This window comes from Hemitrygon akajei, chromosome 8, assembly GCF_048418815.1.
Source record: "Hemitrygon akajei chromosome 8, sHemAka1.3, whole genome shotgun sequence".
NCBI classification, from domain to species: Eukaryota; Metazoa; Chordata; class Chondrichthyes; order Myliobatiformes; family Dasyatidae; genus Hemitrygon; species Hemitrygon akajei.
The window spans coordinates 67,729,399-67,750,130 of record NC_133131.1 but is presented as its reverse complement, the minus strand read 5'-3'; the positions used below and the strand labels follow the sequence as shown (position 1 = coordinate 67,750,130).

Sequence of the window (20,732 nt, the reverse complement as noted above, 5' to 3'; positions counted from 1 at the left end):
TCAGTGGATGAGGGACTGAACAGCAATAATTTATAGGTATCTTGTCACCAGGTTGCCCATCTACTTGAGTGATAAAACAGTACCTGACATTAAGCAGGTACTCCTCTTCTCCTCCGTTCAAGCAAACCATGCACTGCTCCTTTAACTAAAGCGAGTTAGGGCAGTTACTAAAGCAGATGTACTCAGCAGGGAAGATTCAAGAATACAGCATTTTCTACAAGTTATCAAAAAGATCTAGGGCTAAAGAAACATTAACTGCCTTTTTTGCCTTAATCATTTTCTTTTCCATGTTAAATACATGAAAGTAGAACCTGAACAGAATAACACCAATTTAACAGAAGCAAACATGAAGCCCATAATCCCTTTGTACGAGAATCATGTATTTCATGTTCACAATATGGACTTTCCAGCAGAGAAACTAAAACTGCAATTGCTTTGTCAAGTGCTGTTTCTTGTCACCTGCCACTTCATCTCACTTTATTTCTGACCTGTGGCTGCCTGCATTGTTATAACAAGGTCCAAAAACCTTTATAGATAACACTGGACAACAAATTATTTCTAAGTGTTGCTTCCTCAGAATTTTTGTTTATGATAGACCGCTTGAAGATGAACACAAATATAATTTCAGAATACTTGTATCACGTAGGAATTTGGAGAAACAACAAATGAACTTTTATTGAATATAATGTGTTTAATTGGATAATGGTGCTGATGAGTTGCAATAGTTCAACTAAGTTAAAAATAATTTGTTAATGATTTCCATTTGTACTCAGTGTCTGAGGCTTCTCGCTTAAGAGTTCAACAATTTGCCAGCATTGATGGATTCCAGATGCCCTGGTATCTTTTCTCCATGATCGCAATGTCCTGGTGAAACCTTTCACCGTGCTCGTCACTAACAGCACCAAGATTTGCAGGGAAGAAGTCTAAATGGGAATGCAGAAAATGAATCTTTAGTGATATGTTGCATTTCATGGTTTTATATGCTTGAAGCTTGCTTTCAACCAACTGCACTTAGTTTGGTGCTCTGTAGATGTCGAGAAAAATTTCAACAACTTTCTTGAATGCCTTCCATGTGATTTTCTCCGGTCCCACTAGACATTCTTCAAATTGCCTGTCATTGATGACCTGCTTGATTTGTGGACCAACAAATCTTTAATCTTGGCATCAGTTATTCTGGGAAGCATGTCTCAAATATCAAAATCCTTCATAGAAATTTTTGTGCCTGGTGATAGCAAATTCCACCCTTACAGTCCTGAACCCAATAATTATTACTAAAACCTGTCCGGCCATGCAGCAGCCGCACTGCCTAAGCATGCCCAAGCATGCCTGGACAAGATAGGAAACTTTGCAGCTTACATTGTAGGCAACATCTTAATTGACTCGAATTATGAATTGAAATAATAAACATAAGTGTATTTAAAAAACATGCTGCATGATAGGGAAATTTCATGGCGATTTTCATGATCAATAGCCCAAAATTCAAAAGATACACCTAAAGGTATTCAGGAAGCAAAATCTTTGTTGTCCAGTGTAATGCCTCATCTACCATTAGGAATGCCATAGCCTTCTAGAATCGATAAAGAATTCCACAGCTTTAGGTAGCTTCTCTTCTGCGTACAAAGACAGAACTAGACACTTCTGCTGCAAATCATCCATGATATTGGCTCAGCTGTCTTCTCCCCTTTACCACAGTCCGTCACTGCAAATTCCACAGCTCTATAATTACCACTACTCAATTAAGTGTAATCACTCTCTAAATGCCCATTTATCCATTGGACCTAACCAAGATGCTCAGTTTGTCTTTTCTTTCCACCACCTTTTCAACAGCCATGTTGTTGTACCAGCCTGGACAAGGCTAGTACAGTGCAGATGAGTGGTAGAGCAATGGGAATATTGGGGAAAATTGAATACTGTGAAAATGGGTTTGTGTGGACTTTATAGACCTGCTTCCATGCCATCTCTATGACTGTAGAAATTAAACTTCCTTTATCTCTTTCCCATTTCTGATGGGTCTGAAATATTAAATGTTTCTTTCCATGGTTGCTGCTTTACCTGTTGAACATTTCCAGTATTTCCTGTTTTTATTTAGAGTTTAAAAAATAATACCCTTCATATTTATAAATAATGCCCTACACTGGTATCACTCCTCAACTTTTCCTGTGCTACATCAACCCAGCCCTTAAATTTACCTGGTCCTCTTCTGAGATCTCCATCCCCTTTCTCAATCTGTCTATCTCTGGATACAACTCATCTACTGATGTTTGTTATAAGCCCACTGTTTCTCACAGCTACCTGGACTATACCTCTTCCCACCGTTACTTGTAGAAACACCATCCCTTTCTCGTAATTTCCCCATCTCCGCCGCATCTGCTCCCAGGATGAGGAGTTTCATTCAAGAATCAAGATGTTCTTCTTCAAAGAAAAGGGCTTACCTTTCTCCACCATCTATGCTGCCCTCTTTCATTTTATGCACATCTGCCTTCACGCCCATCTCTGGCCACCCTACCAGGGATAGGATGCCTCGTCTTCACCTGAAACCCCACCCAGCCTCAGTCTCCAACTTCCACCATTTCCTGCTGCACCCCACCACAAAGCGCACCCCCCCACTTTCTGCTTTCCGCAGGGATTGCTCCCTACACGACTCCCTTGTCCATTCGTCCCTCCTCACTGATTTCCCTCCTGGCATTTATCCTTGGAAGCTGAACAACTGCTATAGCTGCCCCTACACCTCCTTCCCTCACTACTATTCAGACCCCAAACAGTCCTTCCAGGTGAAGTGATACTTTACCTGCGAGTCTGTTGGGGTCATCTACTGTGCTCCCAGTGTGGCCTCCTGTATATTGATGAGACCTGACAGACCGGGAGACTGCTTTGCCAAGCACCTATGCTCTGTCTGCCAGAAAAACTGGAATCTCACAGTGGCCACCCATTTTAGCTCCACTTCCCATTCCACACGCCAGTCCATTGCCTCCTGTATTGTTGCGATGAGGCTACACTCAGGCTGGAGGAGCAACACCTTATATTCCATCTGGGTAGTTTCCAGCCTGATGGCATGAACATTGATTTCTTGAACTTGAACTTCCAGTAATGCCCTCCCCCCAATCACCTCCCTCTGGTGTTCCTCCAGAGACGTGGCCTGTCTCTGCTCCCATCATATTCCCCCTTCTCCAACCCTGTAATTCTTTCACAAATCAACTTCCCAGCTCTTTCTCATCACCTCCCCCTCCTGATTCACCTATCACCTTGTGGTTCTTCCTCCCATCCCACCCACTTTTAAAAAAAAAATCATCCAACTCATCTTTGTTTTCCAGTCCAGATGAAGGGTCTTGGCTGCAAACATCATTATTCTTCCACAGCTGCTGCCTGGCCTGCTGAGTTCCTCCAGCATTTTGTGTGTATCCCTTCATATCTGGTTATCTGCACATTGCTTTGATTAAAGATTTGAATTTTTCACAGGAGTCAAGTGCAGACATATTAAGTGCAGTGTAGACTAGTTGAATCAATTGCCCCATCCATCAATAACTCTGACCTATGCACTCATCTCACTACAAGGAACAATCTTTACCAAATTGAAAACTCTGCTACTTTTCAGCACATGTAATACAAGGCAATTTCCAGGTGGAAATTAGTAGTCCAGAAATCTGACCAGCTACTTCACATTATAAATACTTGTATAGATTTTCCATGTCAAGAACATTAAACTTTTCATACCAATGACCGAGGATACCGACTGCTGGTGACCCACAGATGTCCAAAATCACCCCCTCCACGTTTCCAAACACCACAAATTCCCCACTTGAAAAGCCAAATCCAATATCCTCTTACCCAACCCCACAACTCATTCATCTGCATTTCCAAAAGCAGCAGACTTTCCTTCAACTCTTTTTAAACTAAGATCAACTCCTCATTCTTCCCAAATTTACTGAATTCCTTTGTGAACTCTCCACCAGGCCCTTGGGTATCTGATGGCAGACTCACTGTGCACGAGCACACAGAACCAAACAGTTCAGCAGCAAATATTACACTTCTGCAGCACTTAAATTCTAGCCACTGGCTCTTCTCCATTTCTTCACTGGAAAAAAAAGTCTTTTTGCAGAACTATGTTTTAACGTATCCACTAAATACAGGATATATCACATCCACTGTGCCCATATGCAATGCTTTATTATAACCACAACCAAAATGAATCCAAAAGATATTCTATTAAATGCAAAAACAAGTCAAATGTCCTCCTCCTGCACAAGGGACTGTTCTATGATTAGCAGATCCACAGTGTAAAAGCAAATTTAACTGTCTTCCACTGATGTATTTTCTTCTTGTACTGTAATTACACAAGTGTTCAAGACCATCAGGTCCACTGGAGCTCTCCCAAACACCAATTCTATACACCTTATTCCCATCAGTGTTAACCTCTATTAATGGTAGTTTGTAGCAAACAATCTTCTATCTTTGGGCGAGGAAAGAAACTGAAAGTCAGAGAGAGAACGTGCAAACCCCGCACAGCATCCGAAGTCAGGAATGAAGCCAAAGCAGCAGCAAAAACCATGGCACCCATTTTCTATCTTCCAACAAATTCCCCATGCTTTTAAAAAAGGTGCTACATGTAATCAGCTGACATCTAATCAAAATCTTGTCTACTAAGTAAAGCCAAACAGCAAGGCAATGTAATACTACTGAATGTAATAAGGAAAAGGATCTAGAACAAAATGATTAGCATCAAATTCAGTTAAGTAGAATATCATTTTACATCCAGTTTCTTAGTGGTTGAAACTCCCACTGTATGCCACCTTAAAAAGAGTTAAAATAAAAAAAATAGATCAGCTCTTAGTATAATAATTAAAGGGCTGTGCACCCTAGCTGTTCTTGGTCATTGCGGGGCATTCTCAAGAGCTAGTTCCACCAATGATGTTAAAATGTCAAATGGGCTTTCAATGTTCAGATAAAGTGGCAGACATTCATTTCCCATTCGATCAATATCTAGTTGAACCACAAGAATGAAGCTTTCAAGCTAATTAGACACACCCCCCAATTAGGGAGAAATCAATTTTTAGCTAAAGCAACTTTATACTAAAACTGTGATAGTCCAGAAATGTATGAAATTAACAAACCTGGCCCTAAAAAGGAAATCACGGTTATTTCTCAAACAGAATAAAGCAGAGACCAGCAAGAAAATTTAGACTTGTACATTTGGAAATTAGTACTTAAAGGAAAATTTCTCAAAAGCTCAGCAAAATTTAATGCAAGTTTAAACACAAACTCAGTATCTAAAGACTGTACATTTATAGCTTTCCACCATTATCCTATACAGATTAAATTATACTCGGCAGTAGTGTTGCGGGGGGGGGGGGGGGTCGGAGGTGTGATTTAAAGAAATCTTCCAAGTAGGTTTGCAGGAATCTTTCATGGTATGTAGAGGATAATTCAGACTGAACTAAAAAATTAAATTTAAAAATCTGGGGCAATTTTGCTCTTCTTCCAAAGTAATTGATTAGATGTTGAAATCCATTTGCTTTCCTCATTTCTACCTTGTGGCAACTGAGCAAAAGGCTTTCAAGGGTCTTCTGTCAGCAAATTCTGAAGCAAAGAAATCAGAAACCTTTTGCAATGATGACCCCTGTAATGCGTCAGTATAACAGTTTCAGATACTCTGCATGTGGCCATTGAAATATTTAAACCATTTTCCATAATATTGCAGTCATGTTTCAAGTTCCAGAGACCAACTTTTTACATGAGAAAAAAAGTAATACATTAGGCAAAATGGAATAAGACCATAAAAGATAGGAACAGAATGCGGCCATTTGAGTCTGCTCCACCATTCATTCCATCATGGCTGATTTATTATTCCTCACAACTCCATCAAATTAATGAACTGAAATTAACTTTACAATTACTCTGGCTCACTAACTGCAGAAGGTTTATTTGAAATAAACAAATGATGTTGGAACAAGACTGAGAAACACTTTAAAGTATACAGCTTTAAAATTTATTGAAGCCAACCACTCATCTACCTACCCCTCTCCCAACATCCCCCCCCACCACTGGAAGATTCGCCAAATGATTTGACAGTTAGAACTTTCATTTCAAAGAAAAACAGCAAAGACCAAGGGGCCAAATATAGCAAGGGTAAAATAGAGCCCAGACGAACAATTGTGATTTCAATAGCACACAAACATTATTTACAGACACTTATATCTTCATTACTTGATTTTTCCACAGCTTTATTAAAGACAGCTTTGCCCCCCCCCAAAAAAAAGCAACCAAAAGAACAAACACAAAATAGTCTATAACAATCTAGTGCACTCAACTTGTACACCTGTGGGACACAGAAATTCATGACACGTGCTTATCCCTTCACCCCATCTACTCTATTAAAAAAAAAATATATACATATAAAAGTAGATATTGTTCCCTTAAACCAGTACAGGGTGGCATCTTGGAGCTTGCTAATAAGGCATCATCTGCAGGTAAAAATACTGAAATCAACGTTGCAAATACCCCTAAAGGATCCAATGTTTCAGGGAATGAAGTTAAACCATTTCCCTTTCGTTAAAAAACATGCAGAGCATTCACTGAAGGAAGAAGCTTGAGCTGAAGTCCTGCAGTTGTAGAGCTCGATTAATACTTTAAATCCAACATTTAGGTATTTTCATGCTCAAACAACGTTTGTTGCTTAATTTTGCACATTTTTAGATTTTAGACTAATTTTGCATAGACTGAACTATTTAAAATTAAACAAGTTCTGAAGGAACATTTTTCCATGAATTTTGTTCACATGCTATCCAAATGATTAAAACCAAAATCAGCACAAAGATAATGGGGTGTGGAATTTAATTTGAGGCAAGTGGTTACCCATTATTTATAGGAACCATCTAATTTAATAGCAATCTGGCTGACATATGCATGCATGTCTAAACTCAGGTGCCTGTATGGGCAACCTACCTGAAAGATAATTTATTACCTGGAAAGACAAAATCCAATCTTACCCCATTGCGTTCATAGCACACACTGCCTGAAGTCTGACCAGGAGATGAAGGTTTCAGCCCAGATTTGTTCTCAAGGTTAAGGGGAGCAGCACAGACAACCTGGACATACCATGACATAACAAAGAATAATGTCAGGAGTGTACATGAAGGCTTTCCAGGGGTTGAAAATGCCGCTGGTCGAAGACACCAGGTGTGTCTAGTTTTGGGTTTAGACCAGCAGAAAATATTCCTCCAATGTCTTTATGAATTGGTAGAAAAAAAATCTTGACATTATAGTACCAGATTTCTGCCACTATTCTACATTATACATATCAAGCAGCAGTAATTCGGTACTGAAACTAACAGACCCGTAAAGGTCTGACAGAATGATTAAAATTCCAGTCAGTGTCCATTTCCAAACCACTACATCTAACTTTTCAACCCCTGATTTCCAGATGATTTGTTGGCAAAAACAGTTATCTTACAAGGTTCTCTTACAACTTTGCAGACAGTCAGAATATTTGATGACAATGTTCCATTAGATTCTAATGATTAGATAAAGGTAACTTGCATAGTTACATTACATAAAAGTAACTTGCATTACTATTTAGGTATAGTTTCATTGAAACATTATCCTCCACATACCATGGGGGAAGAAAAAATTATGCAATGGGGTAATCACTATTCACCTGTCCTTTTAAGAGATTTACCCTTGAGCATCCCCAACTTTAGTCAGCAACTCTGCCACTGATGGTTATGCCTTCAACTACCCAGTTACCACTTCAAAATATATTTTTCATAAGGTTTAGGACATCCACCCCAATTCCTCCTTATGAGGCTTGGACCTACATTCCATTACATTGCTATAAAAGTGAATAGAATATTTCACATGAAATCATGTTTATTATTGGAATCCTCTTTCAAGTTACATGGAGAACACCACTTCAAATCCACTAAGTTTATAATTTTGAGAAGGGTACTTGCACTAAGAAAGCCCCAGCACATCAGACTGAGCTTCCTAGAAGCAGAAACAGAGTACAACAAAATAGAAAACTAGATACAAGGACCTGATTATTGAAGCAAGGTCTAGAACTGGTAGGTGATGAATAGGTTAAGTGCAACTTCAGCATAAAACTAAAGACATAACAGTAATCCTCCATACACCAAACCTCAAAACCAGTAAAAAGACTAACAGCCAAATCAGAGCATTTACAAAAATATAAATAAGGACTTTCTGGTCAACATTAAGGTAAAACTAGAATTGAGAATATAGGAATTGTGATGTTACCACAAATCTCTAATCTCAAAACATCATGACTAGCTGGTCACTCGCCCTACTGGCTGACATTCAAGCCATTAAGAATGAAACTTTCCCATTTTTATATGGTCTTAGCAAGTAAATAAAAACATACTAACACTTACTACTCTTCTCCCCCTTCATAATTTTAGGAACAGATTAACCATTCAGCCTCACAACTGGAGTACAGAATACAGTTTATAATTCTTATGCATCACAATGGAAGTGTTCTACACCATTTTTATATAAACGTTGCAGACTACAGTAGTACATTATGAACTGTATACAAGGCAAACTCATGATGCTACCAAAACTGAGAATACCTCTTCACACTTAGTGATGTACTGGATTCCATATTCAAATCAAACACGAGGACAAGTTAAAATGCATTTTCAGTTATTGAAGGAAATAACAAGTACCTCTATTTTAGGAACAAAAGTTATTAATTCAATTCCTTTCTTCTCTAGATTGTTCAAAGATTAAAATTCTTCTTAACCCTTCTACTTAGATGACTATTTATTGATTTAGAATAGTTAGGTATTTATCTGACTTCAGCTGTTTCTTCCCTGACAAAATGGGCAAGTTTTGGTTCCTCTTTATTAGAACACTTTAGTTGTGTGTCTTAATTTTGATTGCTAATAATTTCAAGTATCCCAAGGAGCTAGGCACTCAATTTAACAAAATTCAATTACCTTAATGCTGACTGATAGCAGTACTAAAATAGTACCCAAATAAAGATTATTCTTTCAACTGTATCCATAAACACCATGATTGAATCTCATGATATGTGCTGTTTCCTTTAACGTCTGTTTGGATTACTTCCTAGGATTAGCCCATATTTGCACAAGCTACACACAAAAAGGTGAATGAGTACAAATTCTTCCCGCCCACTTTTTGGTGTAGGAATTAAAAGTCAAGCTGAAGAGGATGAAAAGCACACAATCACCTGCAAGACTGCCTCACCTACCACGCAATTACCCTCGTCACCCCAAAATTAGGACAACAGTTAAGCTACTTTATTACTCACAAGCACACTAGTCTTAAATAGGGTTACTCATAGATCAGCCTTAGTTTTAAGATTTGAGGCAGTCAGGAAATAAAAGGGAATGATAAAGACCGACTTAAAATACCTGAAAGTCAAACAAATAGAAGCTTATTTCAACTAAAGGGCAACTCCATTGGGAAAGTACATTTTTCCTCTCTTCATGACAAACAGATATGCTCAAATATCATAACTATTCACAGCTACGCTGAAAACAAGCTGCAAAAATAAGACATCCTTAACAAAACAGGGTCTGTAATGTTAATCTATAGGCCATAATTAAGAAACCCAACTTATTTTATTAAAGAACGGGGAGAAGTGCTCAAAAGTGGTAATGAAACCCATATGTAAACCTATAAACATGACTAACAGTAACACTGACCATTAGTGCGATAGCTATTTTTCCCAAATGTAGCAAAAATAATGTAGTCCAACAATATTCAGCAAGCTACTGCATGCCAAATCACTTGCACTTCTTGACACACCCACGCTTTCACAAATGAACATGGATCAGAAAAAAAACAGGCACAATGGAGAGGAATTAATCAGCTCATACCTTTCCTCAGCCAATCATTTCACTTCAGTGAAAGTACAGCTACACAAAAACAAGAGTGTTTGCTTGAAGGAATTAGAACTTCTGTATATACTTCCTTGAGTGACTTTCACAAGTATTGCTTTATACTGGAATTTGCAAGAAAATTTGCCAGCAATTGACCAAAATGGTTTTCTGTGTATGTTGACAAGTTCTGCAAGTTTTTAAATCAATCTGATTAAGGGCCATGGTCTTTAGTCCAAGTATCCATGTTCCAAAAGAGTAACAAGTCTGGCAGTGCTAATTAAACACTCATCCACCCACAAAATGTTTCATTTCATAACAAGTTACTTTGTGTTGTGATTCAAACAATGAAACTGGAAACAGTGTAATGGGTTGCAATCTCAAAATGAGAATCTTTAATGAACACAAGGTGATACAAATAACCCTTTTAATGCAAGGAACAAGAGGATTTTTTTCCAGAGAAAATCTATCCTGGTGCACACTACAGAAGTGAAAGCAAAATCACCCAAATACTAAAAGAGCTTCTACAGATATGACAGCAAAAATTAAAACTACTGACAGTCAAGAGCTGACTTTGCTTTAAGTATCAACTTTAAAAAGCCCATTCACCTTGACGAATGCAAGTACACATAGCAACTTTAGAATAAACTTTAAAAATGCAGCAAAAAGAATAAAAATGCTTGGATGTGCCTAAAAGACAAAAGCAGTATTTCACCAGAAGTTCATTGCATTAGAAGAGCACACAGATTGGGTTGGCGAGTAAAGATCATGCACAAAGAGCAGCTAAAACTGGTGGAAAGAATCCTCCCTGGAAACCACCAATGAAAGAAGTTCAGAAAGTCAGCACTTTGTGAATTTTGACTTTCCCATCAGCTCAAATTCAATCCAACTGTGGCTCCTTAAAAACAGTTAACATATTGCGAATTAGGGCCCCCAAGCAAAATAAAACTGAAAATCAGTAAGCATGACTTAATGGACATTGCATACACAAGTCCCATCCAGCTGAAGATTATATGGAGTTTCAAAGTTGGATCCTCAAGTCTAAGCCCAAGAGAGGACAAATTAATTCAATACCACCAGGTGGGAGATGCAGACAAGGTATTCTCTCAAAGGAGCAGGAATTCAAACATCAGCATTCCATTGAATTTATTGACTTAATGGAACTACATATGGTATGTGGAGAACAAAGAATTTAAAGTATTGACTTTTTTCACCCACTACTTATCACCAGCATTAATATTTTGAGATTCAAAAATAGACTTCTTGCATGCTGTTATGATGAGAAAAACTCGTTTAAAATGGTAATTATTCCAAAAGATATCCATTTCAATTCACATTAAATCAAATTAAATTCAGAATGGAGCAGATAACGTGTTGCAAGCTTAGACTCAGAAGTGTAGCTTTAACAGAATAGTGCTCAGTGACTAAATTTGAAGAGTCACTATTACAGCACAGAAACAGGCCCTTTGGTCCTAGGGTGTTTGCACTGACGATCAAGCACCCATGCACACTAATGCAATTTTATATTCAGTCCATGTTAGCATCTAATCTTCTCAATAAAGTTGTTGGCACCATTCTTCCCTCCTCCCCCACCACACTACAAAAGGCTGGATGCAGTGATGAGCTTTACCTGACCAGTGATCCTTTCTTCAGGCAAAATTTCAGGTTTTACTTTCAGCAATTTGACAGCAATTGGTTTTCCAGTCCGTCTGTCAGAGGACACTTCGAATTCCACATCATCTGCAGGTGATTCAGATTGGTTATCAAGGCATTAAATTGTCAGACTACACCAAATGTTTTTACTGAGTTGCAGTGCTCCCTTTACCATCTTACATTCAGTTAGTCTATCAAAGCAGGCACAAGTGGACATGTGGGCACATGTATTGCAATTTACCAAATACAATGGGTGTTCTAATTGCCAATGCTCCACAAATTTTAGCCCAACTCAGCAGATTTGCATGGTGGGGAAGATTGTAATACACATTTCTTAGATTTCCCAACCCAGCAAAACTTGGCATAGTGTCTTAACAGTTATGTAAGAGACAAAACTGATTTATCATTTGGCACCAAGCTTCCTACCAAGAGCCTGAAACTGGGCCAGAAATTCTTAAATACAAACTTCTCAAAAGGATCAAACCATAACATTCAGAAGGAGGCAGGACTCTCGTAGGAGCATTCTGGAGAGTGTAGCTCCAGAAATAACCAACCTCCCAATAATATTGATGTGGCAGGCCAGTAAAGAATACCTAGGGAGCCAGGAAGTATGTTGGGCACAGTCCGAACTCCAAAATCAGAGTGTAGCTCCTTTTTTAAAATGTAGGAATACTATATTAGCAGGCAAATATGTCAGAGAAGATGGGGAAATCACAATAATGAGCACAAATCTGGGGTACTGCATTAGTGACTTTACAATTGTTTAAATATCAACCCGGCAAAAGGTGTACCATCCTTTTTATAAGAAACTGTTTAGGGCATGTATGTGAACTCAAAACAATTCCCAAACAGGACAGATGCTGCATTATATTTATGAAAATGGTTATGAGGAAATGTTTACAACATACTGGCTTTTCCTGTAGGAAATACATACCCCAGGGAAATGCATCAGCAGAGTTTTAAAATCTTAGCTTTCTTTTGAAAATTACATGGGAGCACTGCTTTCAAAACACAATAGCATGGCAAATGTTTAAAAACAATTCTGCAGAAGGTGGGACATAGCAAACTTTGTGGTGGAATGAAGAGAACATCAGATCTTTTATGGGTTGTAGGGCAAAAACAGCAGTGAAACAGTAGTGTGGACACAATTGAAAATACACCAATGGAAAGTTCTCATGTACAGGCAGGGCATCTTGTCTGAAGCAATGCACTATGGGGAGTTGCAGTAGCCACTGCTAGCTCAAGGTAATTCTGTTTCATTCACTTCCACCAAGTAACATTTTAGCCCATTACTCCCTTAAAGTGTGTACATCACAAACCCCAGCTCTTTCCCTAATACCCACTCTCCAAATCGTTGCCCCAAAGGAAGGGCACAAGAAGCTGTACTCCAAAACAGCTACTCGTGTGATCAGGCAGGAGAGGGAATGGCAAAAAGGGCCTGAACTGTAACTGTCAACCCAATTAATGCAATGGCATATTTAAATCATATTACCCCACAGTACCACCTGATTTAAACTAAATGTTTCTTTTGCACATCTTGTCCTCTTCACTTATGCTGTCCACAGTTGTGGGTCACTTGTAATTGACAATACAATGTTTCAAAGATGAAAAAAATCTTATCAGAACACATTTACAGTACTTAAATCATGAGTTTCAATGGAAGTGTTTGTGTTACCGAATGCAGGTAACAGTGATTACCTCTATTTCCAAGAAAGCAAAGAGTGACCTCTCAGGACAGTAGTTGGGTGAATGACTTAAGTTTTGTCCATGCCAGGATCAGAAAGTTTAGACTTTTGCCCAGAACACTCACTACAGTATAGGCTCAAGGAGGGCAAATAAATTCACATGGATGGGAATAAAAACCAATATGGTTACGGTCATTTAAGGTGCCAGTTATATCCAGGACCTCTGAACAGCAGTGTTCTGAGGCATTTAGCTGCACAATCAATAATACCCTTCCACCATATGGTCATAAGCACATCCACTGATTGCGATGCTCAGTTCCATATTCACATTTCCTCAAAGATTCCATGCCTGATGCAGCAACTGGTGTGGTCTGAATCTTCACAGTCAATGACCAATACCAACAAGAACAATCATCTCCAAATATTTTCATCAGCATTACCGTGTCAAGTTGCTTAATGACCCCGAGGATCACCTAAAGTTTAACTGGATCAATCATAAATGCCACAGCACATCACAGGTAACATTGTTGACAGGAGACTGGCAACATTCTGCAGAAGCCTGGAGGAAGCTGGCTTCCATATGGGGAACTAAAAATCAAGGAAGGCAATTCAAATCCAATCCCCTCTATCCATTCAACACACTGCAGCTGCATTAGGTGCTAGCTGCAATCATCAAGATAAATAATCAGAAGTCACAATTCTTAAGGTGAATGAAAATCTTAAGTATTCTAATTAGATTTTAAGCAATATTTATAAAGACAAAGTCTCTATAAATATGAAGTCCAATTTCTGACCTTTAGAAGTCTACTAGATTAAAACTTGCCTGGTGAAATAGGAAGATGGTTCTATATGCTAAAAAAAAAACACTACTGAATGTGAATAGACAAATACAGATGCAAATCTACCACCCAAGAAAATAAGCACATTTATGACTTGCAAAGACATTTTCCCTATGTCAATTAATGGTGAAGCTTGGAAAAGCTCTCGGATTAACCCTTCAGTTTTAAAAGAACCTATAGTTCCGTATACCCTCAGTTTATCACAGGGATATTTGAGGTTCTTTAAGGCAATGAGTTTTATTATTGTTTTCCTTCTCAGTCACCTTTTCATTATACTTAATGCATTGTCATATGTTTAGGCAGAATTCTGATTTATGGCAAAAGTCTGCCTAAACAAAGCTCTGAACTCAGGTAATACAGATTTACTGTAAAAGAGCCCCACCAAACTATGCTCTGTGACCAATCCTATTCCAGAACAACTGTGGTTGATGGAGAGCTGAGCACTGAATGCCTCAGCATACTTTGATGGGAAGAAAAACAGTTGTGCTCTTAGTCCCTTGAATATACTGCCCAATGTTTAATTATGCAACATTTAAAATGGTGCTCATTTAAAAAATATCCAATATTTAACAGCAACATGACATTCACATTTCAAGACACTTGCTCATCTGATCTGAAGTGAATGATTTTGAATTATTAGTCCTGCTTATAAAATAACTCCACCTAAGAGCAAAACTATAAAACAATGTTATCTTTGTAGAAGTTCCTCTAGTTGGAGCACTATACATATCAAGCAGTGACATTTTCTCACCTCCCACTTTCAGATCTTGAAGATTACCACTGTACTGTGAGCAATGGAAGAATAGCCTGGCTTGTCGTTCAGTGCACTGGATAAAACCATATGATGACAGCAGCTTCTCAATAATGCCTGTTTCACGCAGGGATCCTGAGGTACCATTAGCAAAACCAGAGTGGCCATTGTTATGCAAGAGGTTTGGATCAAAGCTCATCTGTGACAAGAATATAAAAGATATTATTTAATTAAATAATGAATTAACAAATTATTGAAATAATGAATTTAACAGAAAGTGTACCCTATAATCACTGCAAACCAAAGCGGACTGTGTAAACAGTGATAATGATTACAGACAACTAGAAACTTAAGCCATTATTAAACTTCCAGGTTTAATAAATTCAAAAATCACAAATGTAGAAATCATGAGAAAGCAATTTGTGCTGTGAGGGGAAGGCAATGAAAGTACACTTTCAGCAAATATTCACTTCAGTTACTCACTACGTACAAGTTCTTAGTAAGTGGTTAGTTGTGGTGGCTAGGATACAATCAGTGTTATTTTATAATAACATTGTTAAATTTTAAGTATTTACTGATACAAAATTCAAATATTTCAGAAAGAATATTTCTTTAAAGGTAAGAGAGCTGTTAAAGATGTTACTCAAGGGTGCAGAAAATGTGGATCACTCTGCATCCTAGATTTCAGCATTAAAACATTAGACACATTTCAAGTCTTAAATCTCTGGGATTAAGGATAATTTAATCTCCATGCAGACAACTGAAATGTCATCCTAACTAACTAACAACTCGAGTGAAGATTAAAGTTTAGATGATCATAGTATCTGTGACAAGAATAAGTGAAGCAAAAACAGAGGACAATATAATCACAAGTTTGAATTTAACATGCAATTAATTAGCAAAACAAATCTGCTTTGAGCATCAAGAACTATTACTATCCAGAAGTGCTTGCTTCTGATCAAGAAACCCAAGTTGCCTAGACTTGCTAAATTTTCTTTGAAACCACTGAGGTAATTCTAATACTTAAGAAAGCCAAAAAATAACAGGGTGCAACATTTGAATGGTAGCATTTCGAATATTCAATAAAATCTCCATTTATTCACGCTAAATATGACTTAGAATTTCATTAAGTAAAAATTGCTATGATTATTTTGGCTAAGATTCGTTCTTCAGCAGTAATTAGCACATTTTAATGCTGAAAATCTGTATCATAAACATTAACCTATTCCCTCCAAAGCTGATGTGGATCTTGGGTACAAATATCTTTAAATATGGTGCTCATGCAAAAGGTGCAAGTCACACCAGGTGTAGATATTTCTGTTTTGCTTCAAAGACCTCTGAAGTCAGCAATAGTTGGTCATGTCATAAGATAACCACATACTCAATTCACATTTAGATTTACAAGATGAAGACCGAAGTGGCTGACGAGTTAAGTACTACAGATTACACTACCAGCTACAAATTTAATGCTGCTCATACCCCCTAAAATAGTCAAAGGCTCAGTTTAAACCAAAAGCATTGAACCTCAGTCCATGCAACTGTATTTATAACCAAAGTTAAACTATTGCAGTTACCACATGCTGTTAGCACACAGGATTAAATACTCAACTTTCCCCACTTACGGATCTCTGATAAAGTGGAATTCTCTTCTGTTTTTTAGCACTGATTGAGGCAGAACGTGTTGATGAAAGAGGGTGACAGAGATTATTAGAAGCTGAAGGAGGAAGATGCTCTGAAGACACAGCGTAGAGATTCTCCATTTTACAGCTGGAGTATGAAGGTAAAGTATTACAGAACAAATCTACAAAAACCTGATCACATTGTGATCAATACCCATAAAAAAAACATTAAATTCACCACAAATTAAAACTCTGTGCCATAATACCTGGACATTGTGAATAAAACCTGTAATTCCAGAAATGTTCTCTAGCTTAATCTAGCAAAGGGCAGAGCAATGCAGTTTAGGAAATACCAAGTTGCATTCTTAATTTACTAATGGTCTCAGCCAGTTGGTGTTCATGGCAAGGTAATTTAAAGACCCTTTTAAATCTTGTACCCACCAGGGTGAAGATCAGGTTAAAGTTCAATTCAAAACATAAATGTCACCCAAGACTACCTTAAGATTAATTTTCTTGCAGACAGTCACAGTAGAACAGAAATACTATAGAATCGGTAAAAAAAAAACTACACACAAAGACTGGCAACCAATGGGCAAAGGACAATATGCAAATATAAACTAAATAAATACTAAAAACATGAGTTGTAGAGTTTTTGAAAGTGAGTGTCCCAGATCATAGAATCAGTTCAAAGTTGAGGTGAGTGAAGTTATCCACACTGGCTCACATAGGAGAATCAAAATCTGATTGAATGGTGCAACAACCTCTCACTTAACGTCAGCAAAACAAAACAGCTGAACTTGCTTTAAAGGGTGAATTTGTTGCTGGCTACAGTTAGAACAGGAGCGGCAGAGGGTGTAATGGAGAAAGATAGAAAAAGCTATTCCAATATTTTTGAAGCTCAGTAGCTCGTTTAAGTGGTAAGTATAGCAATTTTACCAAAAGACAAACAAATGAGATTCAGAGGCATTAAATGCTGAACATCCAAATCCGCTTCAGTTTCAAGTTTTCCAAAGGTCAGCTGCTTCAAAAACAGTTGCATAGAAGAGCAAGCAGTTTAGAACATTTGACAACTGTCCATTAAGGTCCATCTGAGTCTCATACCTGAACAGAAATTCAACAGGAGTATTACCTACATTACCTACACTTTGGGAGTAAGAACAGGAAGGCAGATTATTATCTGAAAGGTGTAGAGTTAGGTAAGGGAGAAATACAAAGAGATCTAGGAGTCCTTGTTCATCAGTCACTGAAGGTGAATGAACAAGTGCAGCAGGCAGTGAAGAAGGCTAATGGAATGTTGTCCTTTATTACAAAGGGAATTGAGTACAAGAGTAAGGAAATCCTTTTGCATTTGTACAGGGCCCTGGTGAGACCAGACCTGGAGTATTGTGTACAGTTTTGGTCTCCAGGGTTAAGGAAGGACATCCTGGCTGTAGAGGAAGTGCAGCGTAAATTCACGAGGTTAATTCCTGGGATGTCTGGACTGTCTTACGCAGAGAGATTAGAGAGACTGGGCTTGTACACGCTGGAATTAAGGAGATTGAGAGGGGATCTGATTGAAACATATAAGATTATTAAGGGATTGGACAAGATAGAGGCAGGAAATATGTTCCAGATGCTGGGAGAGTCCAGTACCAGAGGGCATGGTTTGAGAATAAGGGGTAGGTCATTTAGGACGGATTTAAGGAAAAACTTCTTCTCCCAGAGAGTTGTGGGGGTCTGGAATGCACTGCCCCGGAAGGTAGTGGAGGCCAATTCTCTGGATGCTTTCAAGAAGGAGCTAGATAGGCATCTTATGGATAGGGGAATCAAGGGATATGGGGACAAGGCAGGAACTGGGTATTGATAGTAGTTGATCAGCCATGATCTCAAAATGGCGGTGCAGGCTCGAAGGGCCGAATGGTCTACATCTGCACCTATTGTCTATTTCATCTACAAATACTGCAGCCACAACAGTAAGTCAGTGTTGGGGTACTCACCTCCTGACACCAATATCTTTTGCCATATACAAGGTACAAGTTGAGAGCAAGATTTCATATCCACTTGTTTGGGCAGGTGCTACAGCTACCATTTAAGCCTGACGCTATGAAGACAGTATCCCATCTACTGAAATGAGCAAGCACTCTGATAGCACACCGGTGCATGACAGTTACAAAATGCACTGCAATTACTTTGAATTGAATGACTATTTCTCACATCCTTCATCCTTTACATGAGTAAAAATCTTTGTTATGTCTATGTGTAAATGTGCAATAATAATTTATAATAAACAGTATGTACAGCAGGACAGTCAACATTGAAATACAGTTGTGTCAGCATGAATTAATCAGTCTGATGGCCTAAAGAAGCTGTCCCGGAGCCTGCTGGTCCTGGCTACTATGTTGCAGTACTGTTTCCCGGATGGTAGCAGCTGGAACAGTTTGTGGTTGGGGTGACTCGGGTCCACAATGATCCTTCGGGCCCATTTTATACACCTGTCTTTATAAATGTCCTGAATCGTGGGAAGTTCACACCTACAGATGCACTGGGCTGTCTGCACCACTTTTTGCAGAGTCCTGCGATTGAAAGAAGTACAGTTCCCATACCAGGCAATGATGTAGCCAGTCAGGATGCTCTCAATCGTGCCCCTATAGAAAGTTCGTAGAATTTGGGGGACCATACCAAACTTTAACTGTCTGAGGTGAAAGAGGTGCTGTTGGGCCTTTTCACCACACAGCTAGTATGTACAGACCACGTGAGATCCTCGGTGATGTTTATACCGAGAAACTTAAAGCTGTTCCCCCTCTCAACCCCAGATCCATGGACGTCAATAGGGGTTAGCCTGTCTCCATTCTTCCTGTAGTCCACAACCAGCTCCCTAGTTTTTGCGCCACTGAGGGAGAGTTTGTTTTCTTGACACCACAGTGTCAGGGTGATGTCTTCTTCTCTGTAGGCTGCCTCATTATTATTTGAGATTAGGCCAAGTGCAGTGTCGTCAAAGTTAGTTAGCAGATTGGAGCTGCGGGCGGCATTACAGTGTTACGTACCCCGTAACTAGGTCACTTACCAGCAAAGATAGAGAGGTCCGCTGAAGTCTGACGGTACTATTTAACAGTATTTATTGATAAAAATACACAAAAATAATATCAATGCAAACATACAGATAATATACATCGTCAATACTAAATCTAAAAGCGCGGGTATAATAATAATCAACAAGAAATAGCTCTATCGTTGTCTATGGGATAATGTATTGTCCGATGGAAATATAAAAGTCACTCACGTTCATTCAAGCTGCAGCTTCTGGTTGGAGAGAGAGAGACGGATTTTTAGAACTTGCCAGTTTTTCCTTTTTATGATGTCGATCCTTCGAAATGTCGTTGGGGCTGATTTCTCCTTTTAGCTAAAGCCGTTCTTCCGTGGTGAGGCCCACCAATTCCGAGGCAAATGGAAAAGGACGCATGTGGGCTCTCCACCGGCTGTCGCTATTACGCTGTCACGGGATTTCTAGCGTTTCTCCTGGTGCGTCTAAAGGGGTTGTTCCCCAGACCCTCTTTTATCCTTACTCACGGGGTCTCAGATGTCAATCAGGTTGGGATGAGGCAATCCCTCAACCAGACCACTCTGGTCATCCCCTGAGGGCTTCAATGAATAGTACAGTACTCAATACACAATTCCGTCTCCAAGAGACAATGGCCGTTATCCGTGGCTTTGTCTTGCTGAGGCCAGGACACATTCCATAACCTTGAGGATTCTCTCTCATTTCCTGGGTCCCAGACTCGAATTAATAGCGATCTTGTGATTCTCAAGAAGGAGGGGGCTACTTTGTACGCTTTGGCCCCTCAGAGTTGGGGCGTAACAACAGTCACAGGTATAGACAGAATAAAGGAGTACACAGTTAGTACACAGCCCTGAGGGGCTCCTGTGTTGAGGGTCAGAGGGGCAGAGGTGAAGGAGCCCACTCTTACCTCATGCTAGCGATCTGACATGAAGCCCAGAATCCAGCTGCACAAGGCAGGGTCAAGGCTGAGGTCTCAGCTTCTTGTCAAGCCTAGAGGGAATTATGGTGTTGAATGCTGAATTGTAGGTCAAGAACGGCATTCTCATGTAATCCTTCTTTTCCAGATGTGCAAGGACGGTGTGTAGAGCTGTGGCTATTGCGTCGTCTGTCGACTGGTTGCGTCAGTAGGCGACTGGTGGGTTACTTGGCTAAGCCACTTCCAACAGCACAACCCAAACTAGTGATCTCAATACAGGATTAAGGAAAACAGGCATGACTCCAGCTACAGACTTCAAGTTGCAGAACATGGCTTGGAAATCTCAACACCACCTTCTCAAAAGCAGTTGAGAAT

General features: G+C 39.1%; 1 protein-coding gene across 3 annotated transcripts in view; it reads right to left on the bottom strand.

The window, feature by feature from the left end:
- Positions 1 to 20,732, bottom strand: part of csde1 (cold shock domain containing E1, RNA-binding) — a 112,553-nt gene that overhangs the window by 70,636 nt on the left and 21,185 nt on the right. Inside the window, exons 3-6 of one of the 3 annotated variants that reach the window (XM_073053961.1) lie at positions 16,408 to 16,552; positions 14,786 to 14,984; positions 11,488 to 11,597; positions 6,984 to 7,082 (exon numbers count right to left, since the gene is read on the bottom strand). In XM_073053961.1, the coding sequence (XP_072910062.1) occupies positions 6,984 to 7,082; positions 11,488 to 11,597; positions 14,786 to 14,984; positions 16,408 to 16,545 (546 nt within the window). In that variant the 5' untranslated portion in view covers positions 16,546 to 16,552. The remainder of the gene's footprint in view (positions 1 to 6,983; positions 7,083 to 11,487; positions 11,598 to 14,785; positions 14,985 to 16,407; positions 16,553 to 20,732) is intronic. The other 2 variants (XM_073053962.1, XM_073053963.1) reach the window with 2 other exon arrangements.